This window comes from Protopterus annectens, chromosome 1.part1, assembly GCF_019279795.1.
Source record: "Protopterus annectens isolate FY-2018-M chromosome 1.part1, PAN1.0, whole genome shotgun sequence".
Classification (NCBI taxonomy): Eukaryota; Metazoa; Chordata; order Ceratodontiformes; family Protopteridae; genus Protopterus; species Protopterus annectens.
This window is the reverse complement of record NC_056726.1, coordinates 1144131989-1144152962: the sequence shown is the minus strand read 5'-3', so window position 1 is coordinate 1144152962 and position 20974 is coordinate 1144131989. Positions and strand designations below refer to the sequence as shown.

Below are 20974 nucleotides of genomic sequence, written 5' to 3'. Positions count from 1 at the left end.
CCATAGGGATGGTACGACTTATCACAAAAATCTGATTCCCTTCATTATGTATAATGGCTCCTGCCAAATGGCCTTCCTGATTCTTGTCCAGGGAATGAATATCCCATAAGGCATTCAGCACAGGGAATGACCAAGTTCACTGAGTAGAGTGCAGACCTGATTATTAGTGAGTGGACTAACAAAAGAAAAAAAAAAATATTCCAGTAGCAGTGTTACTTTTTTTATGTTCGAGTTGGTCAGTGTGGCATCATCACAATATTATAGCGTCTTGGCATAGCTGAAAGAGAATACAACATAAATGCTTTGTCATGATAGAATAAGACCTAAAATAAATATTTATATTAAGTTTTCTGTCATTAAATTTTGACTTATTTATAACTATAAACATAATCTGACACACTTATATTCCAAAAATCTTACCAGGTATAATATTTACCTTGTATAAAATGTCTTATAGATTGATATGAATTTATGCACAACTACTTTATCTGTCTTATCATAAATGGACTTAATATTAAAAATATTTAGTCCATTTATTGACTTAAACAAGCAGTGTAAAAGAATTTCCTAAGAATTTTCTTTTTAACTGTAGGATTTTCTGTCCAGAGAAATGACCGAACCTCTTTACTGGATTGGCTTAACAGATCAAGGACAAGAAGGAAAATGGCGATGGGTAGATGGCACAGCTTATGACAAGGGTCCAAAGTATGTCTTTCTTATCTCTTTTATGTTAGCAAGCTTTTCTGCAAAAATAATTCTCTCTAAAAGTAGACAGTGGTAGTATAACTTAAGATTTAATAAAATGTGTTAACACTGAGTAGGACAGAAAATATATCTAAGGATTTCTTGTAGAGCTGTTTAAAATGTTGCTGGCGGTTATTTTCAGTTATGTACTATTTTGCTTTACCCTAATTGTGTGTATCTGCGGTTTGAATTCAAAATAGGCACAACAAAGACCTGTATTTGCATAAAGAAATCTGATAACTATATTGTTTAGTGATGCAAACATCTATGTCATAGAACACAAGGAGACAGAAATATATATTATGGGCCTTAAAATCAAGAATTGCTCATTCGTTTCTTATCATTTAATTGACTGAAATGTCCTTTTATAAAGGATACATTGTGAGACAGCTCCCACAGAACTATAGTAGCATGTCAGTAAAAAACATGCACTGCTTATAAACTTGTAAACATTTTATCAGTGGAAAAAAAAATGTTATTGCAGTATAATGTTACATTCTTAATAAAATGTTTTCACATTCCATTACTCTGAAAATACTGCATGGAAATGATTACCTTGCTATCTATTTTAAACAGAAAAGTTGTCTCATCTCCAAGTTAAGTAGTTGGCAAACAACTGACATACTTTTTGTGAATACTTTAAATAACCAGTAAAATAAAGCCCTCCACTATGAATATTGTATTGTAATGTGTCACCAGTCCTTACCAAGCAACCACAGCCAAATTGCTGTAGCACCTTCTCATTTCTTAGAATTATCTCATATCTGATTAACATGTATTAAAATCTGAAGTTTGCAACTCACTGTTTGGGGAATGGTTTAGTAGGCCTATACTATTCATTCTGTGAAGCAATTCTTATGAGGGCTGCAGGAAATTGTTTGACCTACACAGATAAACAAAGACTTCCAGCTGCTTACAGCCTGCTTGGATTAGATTAATGCTTTGCTGATTCAAAGAAGCCTGCTACATTTGAACTATATATGAACAGTGACATTGTGCACATGTGTGCTAAATCCACATAAGCCTAAGAGTCAGTCATTTTGATGTGTAATGGGGTTGTGTGTGTGTGTGTGTGTGTGTGTGTGTGTGTGTGTGTGTGTGTGTGTGTGTGTGTGTGTGATTCTGCTACTCCAACCACCTCCAATCATCTGACAAGTTACCATAAGACAACAAGTCAAAAATGAGGAAGAGACAGGAAAGTTCAGTTTTAGGTTATTGTTCATGATACTGATATGTGCTTCAAGTATTTCGTCAAACTAATGTAGTGAAAAAAAACAAAGCCTTTGGTGATTAGGTAACAAGCACGCACCTCATCACTCCCTCCTTATTGGGAAGGGTGGGTTACCTAATATAATTGGTTTAATGTTGTGCAGCTTTAGAGTAGGTTATATATTTTCACTGAAAAGGGACGTTTTTGAAGAGGAAGTGACATAACCAGTTACCACATTTCTATGTTAATTTGTTGGAAACAGAAAGATAAGGTGGTGATTTGAGGCACCTTGGAAAATTAGGTGGTTAAGTGCTGCATTTGCAAAAAGGCAAGTACAAGCTTTTGGCAAAATATTGGTGTTCAGTTTTTATTTTCTTTCACTGCTTGATTCATTGTCACTTATCTTGGATGAACCTAGCAGTTAAACGTTAGTGAAGAAATGAAACTGTTTTTTATTTTAATAAACCTAATATTGGTCCGGTTGTTCCATCTTTATTGTTTTTTTTTTTTTTTTTTTTTTTTAACATTTACTTTGATATACATGGTTTCATTATTTTGGGGTGTTTGACATTTCAAATAAGTGGTCAGCAGATGAACTAGTTAAATAATTAATTATTGGCTGAAAATAATGGTGCCATTCTGTTATACTAAAAGTTATTTTACTTTAATAAATACCTATTGGCTACCACCATCATCTTCCATACTCTCATCAACCCTTCATCAGCTTCAGAATCTAATACACCATTTCTATCCCTGCTAATTTCCTTATACAGTTTTATTTATGTTTTTTAAATCAAGTGAAATCTGAACCAGTACCTTTGACATGGAGGGATAGGTTCTGACTATGGGTCAGATGTCCCATGTTCAAATAGCAGCTGAGGCATCTAAGGTGTTGTTGGGGGAGGGTGGACATACTCATATCAGAGGGAGGGGTAATGGATGGGAGTGCACTCATGGCATACATTATGAGTTGATTTCCCTGGTGGAGGCCAAAAAAATATCTGCAGACTACTGCTTGATGGTAGATGAGGATTCCTACTAAAATCACAGGTTAATAGGCTCATAGGTATATACTAGGCTAATGACCAGTAGGGCCCTTATAAGCTTTATAAGCCTAAACTTGCAACCAAAATGTGATCCACACATTTGATTTGTCTAGCAGGTCCAATACATATGTGCCAGACCATGGGTGAAATTCTGATTACTCATCCATTTATCCAAGCTGCACTTAAATAAGGTTAGGTAGCAACTCCAATTCACATGGATTGGGAGCCTGTTCCAGAGAATAGGAATTATCTGAGAAACACATCTTTATATATTTTTTAAATAAATTATATTTAAAAAATTATATAAAAAATTATATATAAAAAAAAAAATTATATAAGATTGTAAGTGTATTATAGCAAAATTCCTTTGGAGACTTGGGTTCAATCGAGAATTACGCTCCTGCTTGTTAGTTATGGCATTGATGTTTTATTGTGTACACCTTGGGTATTTTTATACATATATTTTTTATTTTTTATTTTTTATTCCAGTATTTTACACAAATTATACCAAAAACTGTTTATACCTAAGTGTACATAGGCATTTGCTGAGTCGGGTGTGTGTATTGGCTCATGCATTAGATATGCATTAGATATGCTTTTAGTATTTTAAGTATGGTAACGCCAGGTATATTTTCACTTTAGATCCCTGGTGTTTGTTTAAATAAATAGATGAGCACGATTTCCACCTGTACAGGATATGATGTCATTTGGGTATGTCTTACCTGTTATAAAGTGCTTTGGCGCCTTATTTTTATTGTCTGAGGAAGCTACTGTTCAACAGTAGCGAAAACGTTGTTATTAAAATACGTTAACCTGCTACTGGCGTTTTGTTGCTTACATTCTGCTTTTGGCTTTTTACTTGTGTGAATATTCCCTTCGCTGTAATGGGTGAAATTCTGATTACTCATCCATTTATCCAAGCTGCACTTAAATAAGGTTAGGTAGCAACTCCAATTCACATGGATTGGGAGCCTGTTCCAGAGAATAGGAATTATCTGAGAAACACATCTGTGTCTCCAATATGCCCTAATTCTATTACAAGCAAAATTAGAACATTATATATAGTAGTTCTGATGCTGTTTGTTTTGTCGATGTGCAAAAGGTTCATCAAAACAGGGTCCATGAATGCTTTGTACATCAGGAAAGGATCAACTGTCAGAAGTATATATGATACTGATTAAACAGACAAGGCTTTGAGGTGTTCAGCATAAGATATTATGTTTACTCCATGTATTGTTTTTGTAAGGAACCTTTGTGGGTATCCCATTTGCTGCATGTGTCTTGTCAGGTACATGCCAAAAGGGGCATTGTACTGTATGATGGGTCTGATGTGGGCCAAGTGCAGTGGTATGATGACCTCTTTGTACTTAGGTGTCATGCCCTTAATTGTAAGTTGAGAAACACAGAAGGATTTTCTTACTACCTTGGACACATGTTGGTCGAAGGGTAGTTTACTATTTACATGAGTTCCCAAATCCCTGACTAGTGAATCAACTTTTAGGGGTATTTCATTGATGATGTAGTACCCAGGGTGGCCAACTTCCCAAAAGGTACTATAATGCATTTCTTGGCATTGAGTTTTGAGCTATATATTTGCCACCAAGCATTTGTCTGAGTTAGACCTTCATGAAGGGTGTTCTCATCTTAGAGGAATTCAGTGACTGCTCCCAATTTGCAATCATCTGTAAACTCGGTCAGCCAGAGGCTTTTCTTATTGGCTTTGACCACTGAGAAGTAGATACCAAAGAGCCTTGTGGGACTCCACTGCTGTCTGGCCTCTTTGTGAAAGTCTCTTCAGCAATCCTAACCTCTTGGGTCCTATCCATGAGCCAGCTAGCTATCCAGCATGCTATAAAAGGGGTTTATGCCTAGTTCCTTAAGTTTGTCGACAATACACAATTGGGGTATTACATCAAATGCTTTAATTAGATCTAGGTAGATAGTATGCACTGCTTTCCCCTCATCCATTGTCTTAGTGACATTTTCAAAGAATTTCACCCGGTTTAATAAGCATGGCCTTCCTTTGCCAATAATTTCCATGATAATTCTTTCCATGGCTTTGCAAATTAGTCACAGTAATGTGTCTGCATCCAGGATCTGTTGAAATCCCTCCCTTATGAAGGGCCATGACTGTCACAGTTGTACATTCGCATGACACAAAGCCGGTTTTAAGAATATAGCTAAACAGTGACTCTAGGGGTCCTGATATATCATATTCTAGACTGCTCAGGAGACATCCAGGGATGTTATTAGGACACATTGGGGCTGAGTTTTTGGATTTAGCATGATCAGCCAGTACATGCTCCCTTCTTATAGTTGGTGGGATTATGTTTAAGGTTATTTCATGGGGGGGATGAGAGTGGAGTAAAGTTGGAGCTGAACTTGTCTGTTAACCGGTTTATATATCATGGTGAATGTGGCACCATTAACCACCAGTTCAGCACATAACTGTGTGCTGCCTTTGAGGTTTCTGACACAGCTGTAGATGACCCATGGTTATCTTACTCCTGGGAGGCTTAACCTTGAAGTTGGCTTTGTTTGACCTAATCAGCCCTCTTAGTTGCCTATTTAGTTTGATGAGAGAGTTTTTATGTTCACAAGAATTACCCTTCCTGATTTTTGCTGAAATTATTTTGTTTTGTTACATATCTTGTTTAATTTGGGATGCCACCAGCATGGTTTGTTTCTAGGACTAAGTTCTGTAGGTATAGCAGCCTCTGTGCAGCATTTTACATGGTTGTACAAAATTTATATGAGTGATTCAATGTATGCTACTGTGTTCTCGGGTTTTGGAAGGGCATTGAATTTTGGCAAACTATTACCTAATAAATGGTAGTTTGCCTCAGAGTAGTTCCTAACTGTGACTGGTTTTACTAGGATTATGGAGCTGATTTTGATTTTGAAGGACACTGCTTTATGATAGGAACTTAACAGGGAGGATGGGACACTGGAGGTTTGTGCAGTATTCCCTCATATTTGTGAGTATGAGGTCCAGTATTTTGCAGCCTTTAGTGGGTGTATTCACTATTTGGGCAGTTGTGTTTGTATTTACAAAGTCCAAGAATCTCTGTGCCTGTAAATATTGGGCCATGAAGGAGTTCCACTCTGTAGAGAAGTAATTAAAATTTCCCATGAGTAGGATGCTAGATGGTAAGTGTTTCCAATAGGTCCAAGTATGCGTTGTGAGCTTCTGTAGACATGGAGGATGACCGATAGCTGGCTAGGATATGCTAAGGGGATTTTGTCTATAGTGATCTGCACATGGAAATCCAGCATATCATTTTGCTTGACCACCCTAGAGGTATGCTTGTTATTGATGTATGACAAGACACCTCCTCCTTTAGCCCTTGTCTGTGCAGCTACTGGTCTAAAAGGGTGAATGACACTGCAGCCTTGCATTGCTGAGCTACTCTCTGCTGTTTTTAATCTAAAAGGGTGAATGACACTGCAGCCTTGCATTGCTGAGCTACTCTCTGCTGTTTTTAATCTAAAAGGGTGAATGACACTGCAGCCTTGCATTGCTGAGCTACTCTCTGCTGTTTTTAATCTAAAAGGGTGAATGACACTGCAGCCTTGCATTGCTGAGCTACTCTCTGCTGTTTTTAATCTAAAAGGGTGAATGACACTGCAGCCTTGCATTGCTGAGCTACTCTCTGCTGTTTTTAATCTAAAAGGGTGAATGACACTGCAACCTTGCATTGCTGAGCTACTCTCTGCTGTTTTTAAGCAATTTCTTGGTAACCAAACAGATGTGTATATTCTTGAGTATGAGGAGGGCTTGGGGGCAGTGTAGTTTTTTATATAGTCTTCTAACTTTGAATAGTAACACTTTGAGGTTCATTTGAGTTGTTTTTGCTATGTCAGTAGGTTTGTCAATTTGGCATTGCTTAATAAATGCACTGTGAGGGTGGATAAAGTTTTAGCCAGTGTTCAAAAGCCTATAGTAGACAGGTGCAGTTCATCCTTGGCAAAGCAATGTGGTCCGTTAACCATGTCCTCCCAAACTGATAAATATTGGATCCCCTTAGAATGACACCCGAAAGACAACCAGTTGTTATAATCAATCATCTTTTGCTCATATTGTGGCATCATATTTGGTGCTAGTAATATACTGCTCAATGCTAGGCTCATACTTGCCTGAGAAACATGGTCTGAGAGCTCCATAATATCTCCCTTCATATAGTCCAGGGAGGTGCATCTCAGGTCATTTACACCTAGATGGACTATGATGGAACACTACTGGTACCCCCAGTGCAATTTCTTGAGTGCATGTATGTGATTTGGTGGATCCTGGTTCCAAATGAGCAACTAACTGCACCTTCTCCTTGTTCAGCCTGGTTAAAAGAGCACCAGTATATCTTACAATGGAGTCCCCAATGACAACAGTCCTGGGAAGTGGGCTTGCTTGCCTTAGGGGCTTAGTGTTTGGTTCTCCATTGAGTGTGGTGGCTGGTGTGGTGTAAATTGCTTTTTATGTGTGCCTGTAGGCTTGCTGAGACATAGCTTTGCCAATGGGCAGTGTAAGCGATCTTTATTATTTAGGAAGTTTGTGTTTAATTGCTTCAGCATACATTAGTTTATGTGTAAGTTGTGTGCTATGTGAGGTGGGTGTTGTGTGCATGGTTTCAACAGCTTGATGTGCACTTGTATGCAAGAGTTTAGACTCCAGTGTCATTGTGAAAGTACACCTCTTGTATAGTTAGTCTGTTTCTTTAAAGAGTAACTGGTTGCCTTTAAACATGAGACAATTGTTACATTGTCTCAAGATTCCTGCATCCACTAAGCTGGCTACAGAGAAGTTAGGAAATTGCATATCTATGCTGTCCAGTCTTTTGATTGGTGAGCTACAAGGTGGTGCTATATTGGGGTTAGAATGCTTTTAAGGGTGCTTTGTTGGTGCAGACTAATAAGAGGATTTTATTGCGGCAGATTATGCTAAACATTACTAAATTCTATGCAATACTGAATTCTCCTAAATCTAAGGTATTACAACTCTATGCCCAACTAGCTGCTCTAAGCTTATTGGCACTCAGGGTATTTGGCGTATATTTACTGCATTACAGGCTACTGTTTTGTTGATCATTCTGTTAGGAAAATTTGCTTTCTAGGTGTTTCCTATTGTACAAGGCACTGCTAACCATCACTGTGCTGTGAGCAGCTCCGCACAAATGTGCCAGTCTATAGCAGCACAGAAAAAAACAGAAAACTAACTAATGAGCCCTGTGGCCAATAAAATGACTACATCATGAGCCATTCTGTGCATTTACCAACTCAGATAGAATAGGAAAACACATCCTACCACAAGATGAATAAACACAATACTTCTAATGTAAAAACACAGTAGACGAGACCCACAAGTGCAATGCTACCAAATTCAATTAAACAACAAGCTGGAAATCCCTCGTTGAAGACAATTTCAAGACAGTATTACAGCAGTAACAGTGAGAGGAAGAGGATCTGTTTTACAAAAATACAATGAAATGCACAAATAAAAGCAGTGAACATTAGTGACCACTCAAAATAACTGAAGCAAATGTGATTTAGCAATCAGAAGTACTTAGCTTTGTCTAGATAGTAATGTGTACAAGTAAAACACTTCTGTAACACAGGCCAGAATGTTAAGCTTTGCTGAACTCTGGGAAAATGAGCAGGAGACAATATATAGCGAAGAAGGCTTACTCAAGAGTAATACTGGTTTATTTGGTGGGTACGCAGTATCATGGTTCTATGGAAAATAATGGGTAGGAAGAGTATTTAAATTACTTATCCAACAGACAATAACAATGGCAGTGGGATGTGGGACTTTGGAAATCAGATTACCATAAGAGACAGAGACCTGATACACAGCCTTATAAAACCACATCAAGAAAAGTTTTTGAGGGTTGGGAAAAATTCAAGGAAGAAGTAGGCAAGGTATAGAAGGATCCAATTAAATAAAGTCAATATAGCAGGCCTTTCAGGAACTTTAGCTCAATGTCTCAGTGGCTGGTGGAAAAGACAAAGTACAGAGGAACAGAAAGGCACTGGAATGCACTTTAAGCAGTAAAATGATAAACAGAATATAAAACTGAAAGAGCAAAACTGGAATATCAACAACTGTGTAAAGGCTCTGATGCACAAATCCTGAGCAGGAAAAAACATACTTCCACTTCTGTAATTCTGCTACAAATAATGGCACCAGACCATGCAGGAATTTACCAGTAACACTGTTTAGGGAAAAATGTAGTAATAAATGACTGGAATTTACCAGTAATACTGTTTAAGGAAAAATACAGTAATAAATGAATAACTATGGCTCAGATCTGAAAGTATTTCACAATTCTACAACACCTGTAAACACAACTATAAGTCTAACGTACAGTAGGGTTTAAATACAGCCAGATAGCTTTTACAGGTAATTGTACTTGTGGAGACTAAAGTGCAGTATAATGTAGAAACACAGTCTTCTCACAACTGCAAGACTATGGTCCCAGAACAAATTGAAAACATACAACAAAACATGGAAAAAAACAAAAAACAAAAAAAGCACAGAGAAGTATCATTACACAGGCACAGGTTACTAGAAGTATACATTAAATATTTAAGCAGAATTGACATAAATGCTTTTTTCTTTCTTTTTTGATAAAAAAAGCTTGTTAGCCACAGTTCAGGGCTTTGCACACGTCTCCAAGTCTTGTTTAAAAGCAACACCTTGTGCATCACCTCATGGAAGTTAGAGAATGCCCACTGCTAACACCCATTGCACATCCCGCCTATAAAGAATGACAAGGTATATGTGGGGGCAGAAAAATAATAAGAAAGTACTCCTACAGCAGCAGGCTGATGCTGCCTTCAGGATGCTTCAGTCTCATTGCTGACCCCAACTCTCATCAAAACAAGTCTAGGGGAAGTCAGGTGGGGTATATAGACCAGTGAGGCACACTGAGATCAGCTGATGGTTACCTGTGTGGGAGAAAACAAAAGAGTTAAAAACATCTAGTGAAATTTCTTGGAAAGTAGCAAGTAACACCGTGACTTGAAACTGCTGCCTTTCAGTTCCAGGAAAACTGGTTCACTTCTGACCTCTCTACAAACTTTATATGAACGTTACACAAACTCCTTTTGACAGCATTAATTCCTTCCCACATCCCAAGGACCTGCACATGACCATGAGAATGAAAACCTGCTTGAATAAAATATTCCTGGAATTATAAATTAGCTCTTTTCTACTATTTTTTCCTTTGAAAATAATAGTTTGACTAACTGGGATTACTTTAGATACCAAAAATGAAGTACATAAATATTCATCACTTTCATATTTTTGTTGGTATATGTTTTCACTTTATAAATAACTGAAAGAACAGCATATAAATCATTAAAAACAAACAAGGTTTACATATTATAAACCATTTTTGGTGTTATACTATAACTATATTAATTTTAAAGTAACTGAATTAGTATGTTCTTTCCGAAAGTCTTTATATCTATATCCTTATGAGATGTTATAGACACTACGGTAACATTTCTGTTTTGAGAATTTTGGTGAAGCACAATGTATGAAATCAGACAGCTTCCACAGTTTGATATACTTCAACCCTAAAATCGGTATCTCTGTTGAAAGATTCACGCTTACTAGACTAACTGCACTGACCCTTCCTTGACCCATTTAAGCCATAACCTTGTCAACACTGGCAAGGATAAATGTAAAATGTATATATATATATATATATATATATATTTACACACAACTCAGTAAATAAAATAGCACTCTATGCTCTCTCCTTACCTCGCAGGCACCATTAGTGTACCACAAGGCTTTGCCCTTGGTCCCATCCTCTTTAACATTTTCACCGACACCCTCTAAACTTCCACACAACAGGTCACTTTAATGCAATATGCCTCCCTCCCATCTTTTAAAACCACTCTGATAGACTTCCTAGCTAAAATCCGGCTGTGTTCTTGCTCAAACCCAGGATAAACTATATCCCTAAATGTGAACAAGTATATGTTCATTCCTTATACTTCCATACACACACCCTTCTTCAGTTATTTCTTTACTGCTATCTAATTCTCTGTCCCACTTTCTCTAGAAATATACCATAAGCGTGTTTTTCCCTCACCTCGTATTGTAGGCCCTGTTTGTATTAGACTATCTTACATTTACCTTTTCTACAAACTGTCTAGAGTTTATCTAAATATTAAATGACTGTCATATACCTTGTATCAATTTTTCACCAATGTTTTTATATCATGTCTAATTTGTTATAATTATTTAAACTGCAAACTATTTGTTTTATTTTTGAAGACTGTAAAATTATTGTTCTTAAAATGTTTTGTAATAATATGGAGCTTTTCTTCTGGGCATCTGCTGAAAATGGGCTTCTACCCAGTCAGACTTTCCTGGTTATCAAATGTCAATAAATAAATAAATAAAGTGTCATACTCAGCTTGGTGTTAATTACCTTTATATGTATAACATGGGTTACTGCAGACTGTGGTATCGGGTGATGGAAATGCTAAGGACCAAAGTGGTCTGTCTGTCTGATAGGTTCATAGGTAGGTACTAGGCTATTGGCCTTAGGGCCTATATAAGCATAGCCAAAGGTACCCTGGCTTTCGCCACCCAAGAAAATTATTTTCCTGTGCCACTGTCGAGCAGAGCCACAGAAGTGATCTCCGGGGTGAATTTCCTATCTCCCATCCAATCATCAAGATTTTTCTTGAACAGTGCTAATGAGGAGCTTTGTTTGATAGAGATAGGTAGTTTGTTCCAGAGTATGGGAAGTCTCTGGGACAGGAATCTATCCCTCCAGTATGCTCTGTTTATTGAGGTGACGAGGTTTAGGTCCCTAGAGCATGTAGCTCATAGGGATTGGGATTTCTTTAAGTGGAGCATGTCTAAAAGCTCTGGGTTTGACATAGATTTGTGTGTTAGGCAGAGATCGCCTCTGAGTAGGCGATATGCAATGGAGTAAAGCTGCAGTTTTTTGAGATGGTCTGCATTGGGCATCTCTTTGAGGCCGGTAATCCTCTTTGTGAGGTATTTCTGTGGCCTTTCCAGTTGTTGTAGATGTCTTGTGAGGTACATACCAAAAAGGGCATTGTACTCTATAATGGGTCTAACGAGTGATGAGTAGAGGGGAACAATGACCTCTTTTTTTCTGGATGAGAAACCTTTTGTGATGAGGTGTGCCACATAGAAGGATTTCCTGACTACTGTGGCGATGTGATTATCAAAGGAGAGACTACTGTCCACCTGTGTCCCAAGGTCTCTTATCACACTTTCGGTGTTAAGTAGACTACCACCTATGTGGTAATTCATGGGTACTAAGTTTTTACCAAAAGGAATGACAATGCACTTTTTGGCATTGAGCTTGAGGCCATTGCTTTGACACCAGGCATCTGTCTCAGCAAGGCCCTTTTGTAGGATGTCCACATCTTTTGGAGTTTTGATTATGGCTCCTAGTTTGCAGTCATCTTCGAACTTCGTTAGCCAAAGACCTTCTGTGTTGGCCTGTACTTCAGAGAAGTAGATACCAAACAGGAGAGGACCCAGGACTGAACCCTGTGGTACTCCACTTGTCACTGGTCTGAAGCTGGATTTGGAGTCTGCTACCTTCACAGTGTGGGTTCTGTCAGTGAGCCAGTTGGCAACCCATCTTGTGACATAGGGATTTATACCTAGTTTAGTGAGTTTATCTATAATTACAGAGTGGGGGATGGTGTCAAAAGCCTTGGCGAGATCTAGATAGGCTGTGTGAACCACCTTACCCTCATCTACGGCTTTGGTGACTGCTTCAAAGAAGTCTATCAGGTTTAGGAGACATGATCTGCCTTTTACAAACCCAAACTGGGTGGGGTCCTGAGTTTGGAGATTACCAATGTCATTGTTTATAAGTTCCATGATGATACGCTCCATAGCCTTGCAGACCAGACTCGTTAGGCTAATGGGGCGGTAATTTCCGTGGTCTGTGGTGGCTCCCCCTTTGTGGAATGGGATAACTGTCACTGTGCGCCATTCAGTGGGCACATAGCCTGAGGTGAGGCTACGATTGAACAAGGTACTTAGCTGGAGTGCCAGTTCGTTCTGTAGTTCATATAGAACACAGCCTGGGATGTCGTCAGATCCCATGGATGCTGTGTTCTTGGCTTTGGATAGTGTGTTTTTTACCTGTGCAGCCGTGATTACAGGAACTTTGCATTCTTCTGGTATAGAGATGGGCCCTATAGGGGATGACAGAGGGGTAAAGTTAGCACTGAACCTATCTGCCAGGATGTTGGCAATATCCGTTGGTTCTGTATATTTAGTGCCATTGTGCTGTAACTCAGAGCAGATCTGAGTGTTGCCATTGAGATTCTTAACATAGCTATAGAATGCTTTGTGGTTGTCTTTAGAGTCAGTGGCAATTTTATTTTCATAACTAGCTTTGGAGGATTTTATGAGGGATCTCAACTTCTTACAGAGGCTGACCAGAGGGTTTCTCCAATCATGGGATTTTACTCTTTTTTGAAACGGTTTCTTTCTTCTGTTGTAGAGTTTGTTTATGGCAGGGAACTACCAGATTGGCTTCCTTTTTTTGGAGGATAGCATCTTGGTTCTGTTAGGGATTGCACGATCCATGCACTCATATAAGTGCTTATAAAGTGCATTTGTGTAGGATTCAGCAGTCATACCTCTATTGTCCGTCAGCATGGGTGTCGTGAAGTTTGCCACTTCTGTCTTAAGAAGCATGAAGTTGGCTTTGGAGAAATATTTTACTGTGGTTTCCCTAATGGGGGGTGGGGGAGGGATGTGGATGTCTAGGGTGATTAGCTTATGGTCAGATCTGACTAACGAGGAATTGACCTCTGGTGTGGAGCACCGGTTGCCCATGTTGGTAATAACCAGGTCTAGGATATTGCTGCTCATGGTGGGGGTGTGGATAAGTTGATCCATGGCATTGGAATTTATGAATTCCAGAAAACGTTGAGCACAAGAGTTGGTACATGAGTAGTTTTCCCAGTTAATGGTAGGGTAGTTGAAATCACCCATTATTAGGGTGTTAGGTTGTACCCTAATATTTTCCAGTGTATTAAGAAATGAGGAGTGGGAATCCTGGGGCATGGTGGGGAATTTGTTGCAAGCTACAATTTGGATTGCGGTCTTGCCCAGAGTTAGTTGCACTTGGATAATCTCGGATGCATTATGCTGAGCAACTAGCCTGGAGGTGTGGATATCCTTAACGAATATGGACACACCTCCGCCTTTAGTGTTTCGGTCCAGGTTAGGTTGCCAAAAGGTGTGGTATGAATTATAGCCTGGTAATGCAGGGGTACTCTCTGGAGCCTTGAACCAGGTCTCTGTCACTGCACAGATGTCGATGTTCTCCATTTTAAGGAGTGCCTCGAGAGAGTGCATTTTGAGGTTTAGACTTCTAGCATTGAGTAGCAATACCCTCAGATTCTTCTTGCCTCTACCTGTTAGGGTGGTGAATTTGCCATTTGAACCTTGCCTAAAAAAGGCACTATAGGGGTGGCTAGAGCCTTAGCCAGTATCCGGAATCCCAGGGGCGACAGGTGCAGGCCATCTCTGGCAAAGCATCGTGGCTTGTCGATCATGTCATCCCAGGCAGGCAGATACTGGATCCCCTTAGAATGACACCAGAAGCTTAGCCAATTGTTGAAGTCAATCATTTTGTCCTTGTACTGTGGTATAATTCTGGGTGATGGCAGGATGCTTCTCAGGGCTAGGGTCATACCTGCCTGAGCTACAAGATCGGACAGCTCCTCCATGTCCCTTTTCATGTAGTCCAAGGAGGTACGTCTCAGGTGGTTCACACCAACATGGACAATGACAGAGTCATATTTGTACTTGTTGTGGAGTGACCTGAGTGCATGCATTATGTGGCAGATCCTGGCACCCGACAGGCAGCTGACAGTAACTTTCTCCTTGTTTAGCCTGGTGAGTGGAACATCAGTGTGCCTGACTATAGAGTCACCTATGACTAGAGTGTTGGGTACGTTGTTATGCCTTATGGGCTGTGTTTGAGTGGCACAATGAGTTTGTGGGCTATGTGTCATTTGGGTTACTACAGCTGAAGGAATAAACCAGAGGAATTACTTGTCAATCACTTTTACCCACCATTCCAGCCCTCCTTCACAGGCCTTCATTTCACTGTGCACAGTCTAAGATGGAACACATGTAACAAAGGTATACCAAAGAGAATAATAAAAGGGAAGGAAAACAATCATTACACCAGAGGGATTTAAGAAAACTGCCAGGTACATGAGCTGTGTTTGTTTTTGCTTTGCTATTGTTCAGTTCCAGTGAAATGCCTGCTACAGAATGAATTGCACTGAGTAATTATTTACAAACTTGTACGTTTAGTGAAAAATGTTGCAGCATTGATTAGCAAGTGACAACAGAGTCAGCTTCACTCCTGAAGAAAATTACATCCTCAAAGATATACTTTAGATATATGTTTATTGCTCAATGTATCCTAGATCAAACTCAAAGCCTGCTATAGGATTTCAAAGAGTTTGTGACCTACGAATGTTATATCATACATCCTAGATCCCATCTAGTCAGCCCAAATCTTTTTAAATATGCTTAAGCACCCTAGATCCCATCTAGTCAGCCAAATTATTTTTAAATATGCTTAAGTAATATTTTTCTTTATTAGCAGAGGAAAAGCATTCCATTACAGTCCATTTTCCATTTGGAAACTTGTCTTTATTAGATAATGAAGATTTATACACAGGTACCTCAACAAACAGGTTTTTATTCCTAATATTCTCTCAATGATATTTAATTTAAACTCCCAGATTGACAGTATGAGAGTAAAGATGCTTATCACAAATCAGTAATTCACCTCCCTACATTCAAGCATTGCTTGAAGGAATTCTTATGTGAATCATAGATCTGCTCATGCTCTAACCCAGGCTGATATTCTGCATGCAAGTTTTTATCTCACATGATCCCTCTCCTTCTCCTTATAATATATAATATTTACCAGGCTCCCTACTAAACACTGCCATTTCTACATGCATATATGTCATCTTAAACCCTTTCCACTGACCTTTGACCCAGCCTCCTTTGTCTCCGTCCATGTAATATATTACCTTTGCTATCATCTTTTTCTCCTTGCACTAGTACTCTGCTCCCTGCTCATGTACTCCTTCTTCACCTATGAAATTTCAACTCTCTACTCAATTATCAAATATATATATCCAAACAACCGCTTTCTCTTGCAATTTATATAAAACCCAAATTAATTTCAATACAATGTATTAAATCTGCCCCGTATTTATGTTTAATACTATTAAGACGTCCTTTGTATCTGGATGAATCTATTGGCATTTGCACAAATCTATATAGTGTATAATGTCAGCCTTTTTATTTATTTATTATTTTATTTATTTATTTGACATTGGTTAACTGGATTAGCCCAACTGGGACAAAGCCCCTTTTTCTGTGGAAACCCTGAAAAAGCCCTGAAAGCTCCACAGAAAAGCATTCAATATTTGACATATAGTAATACAAAAATTACATGGACATAAACAATAGAAGTTAATACATTGCATATAAATGGAGCTTTTCTCCCCATGCCTTCACTGAAAATGGACACACTTGGCCCATTTGGACTTTCTCAGTAAATATTGTTGTCTTTCGGCTTTTCCCGGTTAGGGGTTGCCAAAGCAGAACTCCGGTCTGCTAATGATTGGCAGTAGATTTTTTACAAATGCTGAGGTGCCAGCTCAATATTCAACCTTCAACAACGGCATGCCCATTTACGCATGTCTTTCAAATGCCCACCCAACCACAGGGAGGACATGCAGACTCCACATAGAAGGCACTCCCCGCACTCCAGCTGAGAATCGAACGGGAGAACCTCTTGCTGTGAGGCAACAACACTACAGCTGCATAAATCCCAATAAATAAATAATGGTATATAGAGACAATTTTCTTCCAACTTATTCCTGCATTTCAACACATTCATTGCTATTGTCACTGCTGTATAATTCCTTTAAATTCTCTCCAACTTTTTTTCCAAAATGTTTTTATTCATTTTATAATACAATAACTTAACAGTATAGTAACAAGAAAAAGCAAATAAACTATATATAATATCCATAACAACTAAAAAGCCAATATACATAGGAGAACACTTAATATTTCTCTAACAGATTAGACAATTTTGTCCAAGCAATTAAATAATGAGTTGTGTTGTTAGTCCTTGCTTTTATAGTAGCAATCTCATTGTTACAAATGTATTTCACAAGATGAATAAACTCATCTTTAAATACAGGAGTAGATTGGGATTTCCAATTTTTTGTAACAATTTTCCTTGCTATAGAGAGGATAGACCATAGTAAAAATGTTTGTTTTTAGGAATGACTTCAGGAACATTGAAAGGGATAAGGGAGTCAGAAATTATAAAGCTGTCATTCCATAAAGCTTTACAAAGATATTTAAAGTCTAACCAAAATGGGGAAGTTATTTTACAATTAACAACCATATGTATCTTGTCAGCATCAGGGTGTCCACATCTCCAGCATTTCATCTTTCTTGTACATTATTGCTAGTCTATGTGGGGTGAAAAACATCTATGTAAAAATTTCGATGTGTATACATGCAGAACAGGGAAGATATGAATTGAATTCCTTTGACTGTAAAAGTTTTTTGCCTTTGTCTGAGAATACTTGTCTATTAACTTCACTTGAATAATTCAAAAAAGAAACATTTGTTTTGTAAAATCATTTCTGAGAATTTTATAAATAACAGATATGTAGGCAGTGTTCTTGGGTGAGCATTAATAATTGCTGAAATAAAATAAAATATTTTTAAGTTACTCTTATTGCATGCCTCTAATGAGGGTATGAACTTAGTATGTATAAAATCCTTACAAGTGTGGATGTCCATCCAATTGCAATTTTGCAAACTGTATCTGGTGATCAAATAGTCTGCGGAACTTATTTTATTAGCTGAGAGAAATTGATTCCAATATAGTGTCACCCTTCTTAAATTCTAACATTTTCTGAGTATCAAAAGATATCAAACATTCATTTGTGTAAGCAATAAGAAACATAATTATTAATAAATTCTTAATTAGTTGATTGGAAAACATAAGCTTTTTAAACAACAGCAATATTTGGTTTATAAGAGGTGTGTAAACAAGTTTTGAGCTTTCACTTTGAATGTATATTTTTAAAATCCATATAAAGATGTTTGTATGTATTTGAGTATATGGTTCAAGCAATGTCCTATTATTATTAAGAAGTAAGGTTTTATGTATTGATTTCCAATATGATGTATAAGAAGTATTATTCAAAAGCAACACTATGTTAATAAATGCAGAGTTTAAATAAAAATCAATATTTGGAAACTCTATACCACCTTCATCACAGCTTGTGGTGTGCCAGAGAAGAGAAATTATTATTATTTTTTTTTTTTGGGGGGGGTACCAAAGGAAATTGAGTAATAAGTCCTTAATTTTCTGTTTAATTTTGACAGATGGGGAAATATTAGAGCTTGACCAATGAATAAGATTTTAGGTAACACTATCATTTTGATGAAGTTAGCCTGTCTTCAGCTGCAAAGAAGAGTCTGTTCCAACTATCAATTAGACTAGTAATTGAGTTTAAAAGTTTTTGGTAATTAGATATGAGTGATTTTTTTATAATTAGATTCAATAATGATACCTAGATATTTAATATGTGTGCCTGCCCAGTTTATGTTTCTTTTTCATCTAAGTTCCATAGTAACCTATTTATTGTCTAAAGTGCCTGAGTTTTGTTGTGAGTAAATTTTAGACAAGAGATGTTTGCAAGGAAGTCTAGATTATGTAATAGGTGATCTATTGAATTTTCGGTATCATTAAACGTTATTAGCAGGCCATCAATAAACAGTTGTATCTTGGAGGATAATTTGTCTGACACTTTATATCCTTTAACGCTGTCTTTATGTCTAACATAATTTGCAAGCGGCTCAATAGATAGGGCAAAGAGTAATGGGGAAAAGGGGCACCCCTCTTTAGTACCTCTTAATATTTTGAATGGGCTAGATAAATAAGAACCAATCTTTACATAGGCTATGGAATTTTCATATAGTTTTTAATTAATCCTATACAGTTTGGGGAGAAATTGTATTTTTGCAGGGCTTTAAACAGATATGGCCAACTTAGGGAGTTGAAAGCTTTATCTATATCAGGGCTTAAAATAGAAAGCTCATTTTTTTTTTGTTTGCTAAGTCTATTAAGGACAGTAATCTAATTATATTGTCTTGTACATTTATGTGTTTGATAAACCCGGTTTGGTCTTCATGAATTAATTTTGAAAAAATATGATTTAATCAGTCTGCTATGATAGACATGAATATCTTGTAATCAATGTTAAGCAAATACATTGGCCTGTATAATGTGCAAAGGTTGGGCTGTCCCATGAAATCTTGAACACTCATGACAGCAAATAGAGAAAGCATGATCATTTCAGATCAAATATAAAATGATCAAAATAAAAAAAAAATAAAAGTATTATTTTTCCAGGGGCAAGCCCTCGTGCACGCCTTTTTATTGGAGCTGCACCCCACACCCCATCCTAATTATATATAACTCCAAGATTATACAACACTGCAATCTCATGCAAAAGGCTGTCAGCAGCAAACACTCCATAGAGAAGAATGTTTGCTCATATGAGCATTCAACTGCTCTACAGGTTCAAAAACATTTGCCCATATGAATGTTCACTGTTTTGACCTGTAACCTTTAAGTACATCTGAAAGACAATTGATTGTCAATCCTGATCTTTAAGTCCTTTATAATGTTTACTTTCTCTAAGATCATATTATTTATTACATATGGGTAACAATGTTTTTTATCATCAAAATGAATCACTTTTTTTTTAATACACCATATTTTTAGATTTAGAACAGGTCTCTAAATTGCCTAAAATCACTGCAGGCAGTATGATCTTTTATACTGATAATAATAGACCTAACCTTCATATCACTCTCAAACTTGCTAACCTAAACACCATTTGGCAGAGGGAAATCTCACCAAAACATGATAAAATGGGGCCAGAATTTATCCCTCAAGTACCTCATTGATAACCTTTTTATACTGTGAAATAGTTTTCCTAATTTTTCACCCTACATTTCCTATTTACTATAATGAGTTTGTAATCCATCCATTTACCTTATAGATAGGTTCATAGATTAGTACTAGGCTAACTGCCCTTGTGAGCCATTTGAAGCCTAGCCAATTATTCCTTGTGAGACTCAAACCCTGCACCTTGTGTTTGTTAGGCAAAGACCTTAACTATTAGGCCACCCTCCCAACCTAAAAGGGTTTATGAACACATAGGTTTATAGATTAGAATTAGACTAACTGCCCTTGTAAGCCATTTCAAGCCTAGCCAATTATCCCATGTGAGAATCAAACCCTGCACCTTGTGTCTGTAAGGTAAACACTTTAACCATTATGCCATCCACCCACCATATTTTCCATATGTCTCAAGATCTCATCATGTAAAACTGAGTCAGAAGCCATACAGCCAAATCATAATACACCACATCTACTGGGAGTTCTTGATCTCATGTCTCCCAGTCCACCTGATAAAAAGTTATGGAAAGCATCTTTGTGGAAAAGGGCAGCCAAAGCAGGCTGAGTGGACTAAGGCATGGACTCGAGTTATGGCTGACATAAATGATATACTGGGGATGGAAATTCACATTGGCATAGAGTGAGAAAAAAGGTAATGGCATGGTAGACCACGCATGGACACATGCTAGTCAGACTGCAATTGCTTAGTGGTGGGCTTTTTACTTTCCGGCCTTTAACACCAGATGAAGAGTCCAAACTCTCTAGAAGCGGTGATGACCTTGATGTAGAGGAAGATGGTGCAGGAATCATTAGAGGTTGTGATTGCATCAGTACTGTCAGATACCTACAACATCCACATGCAGGTAGTGCATAAGCTTATTGCTTGGCTGACATTGTTAATTTCAGGCTGGGTGTAC

The 20974-nt window shown here is 37.7% G+C and overlaps 1 protein-coding gene across 1 annotated transcript in view; it reads left to right on the top strand.

The window, feature by feature from the left end:
• LOC122815756 (asialoglycoprotein receptor 1-like) overlaps positions 1-18494 on the top strand; it is a 348015-nt gene extending 329521 nt beyond the window's left edge. The window contains exons 5-6 of the mRNA XM_044088521.1: positions 593-705; positions 18473-18494. Coding sequence (XP_043944456.1) covers positions 593-705; positions 18473-18494 — 135 coding nt within the window. The remainder of the gene's footprint in view (positions 1-592; positions 706-18472) is intronic.
• The last annotated feature ends 2480 nt before the right edge of the window (positions 18495-20974 follow it).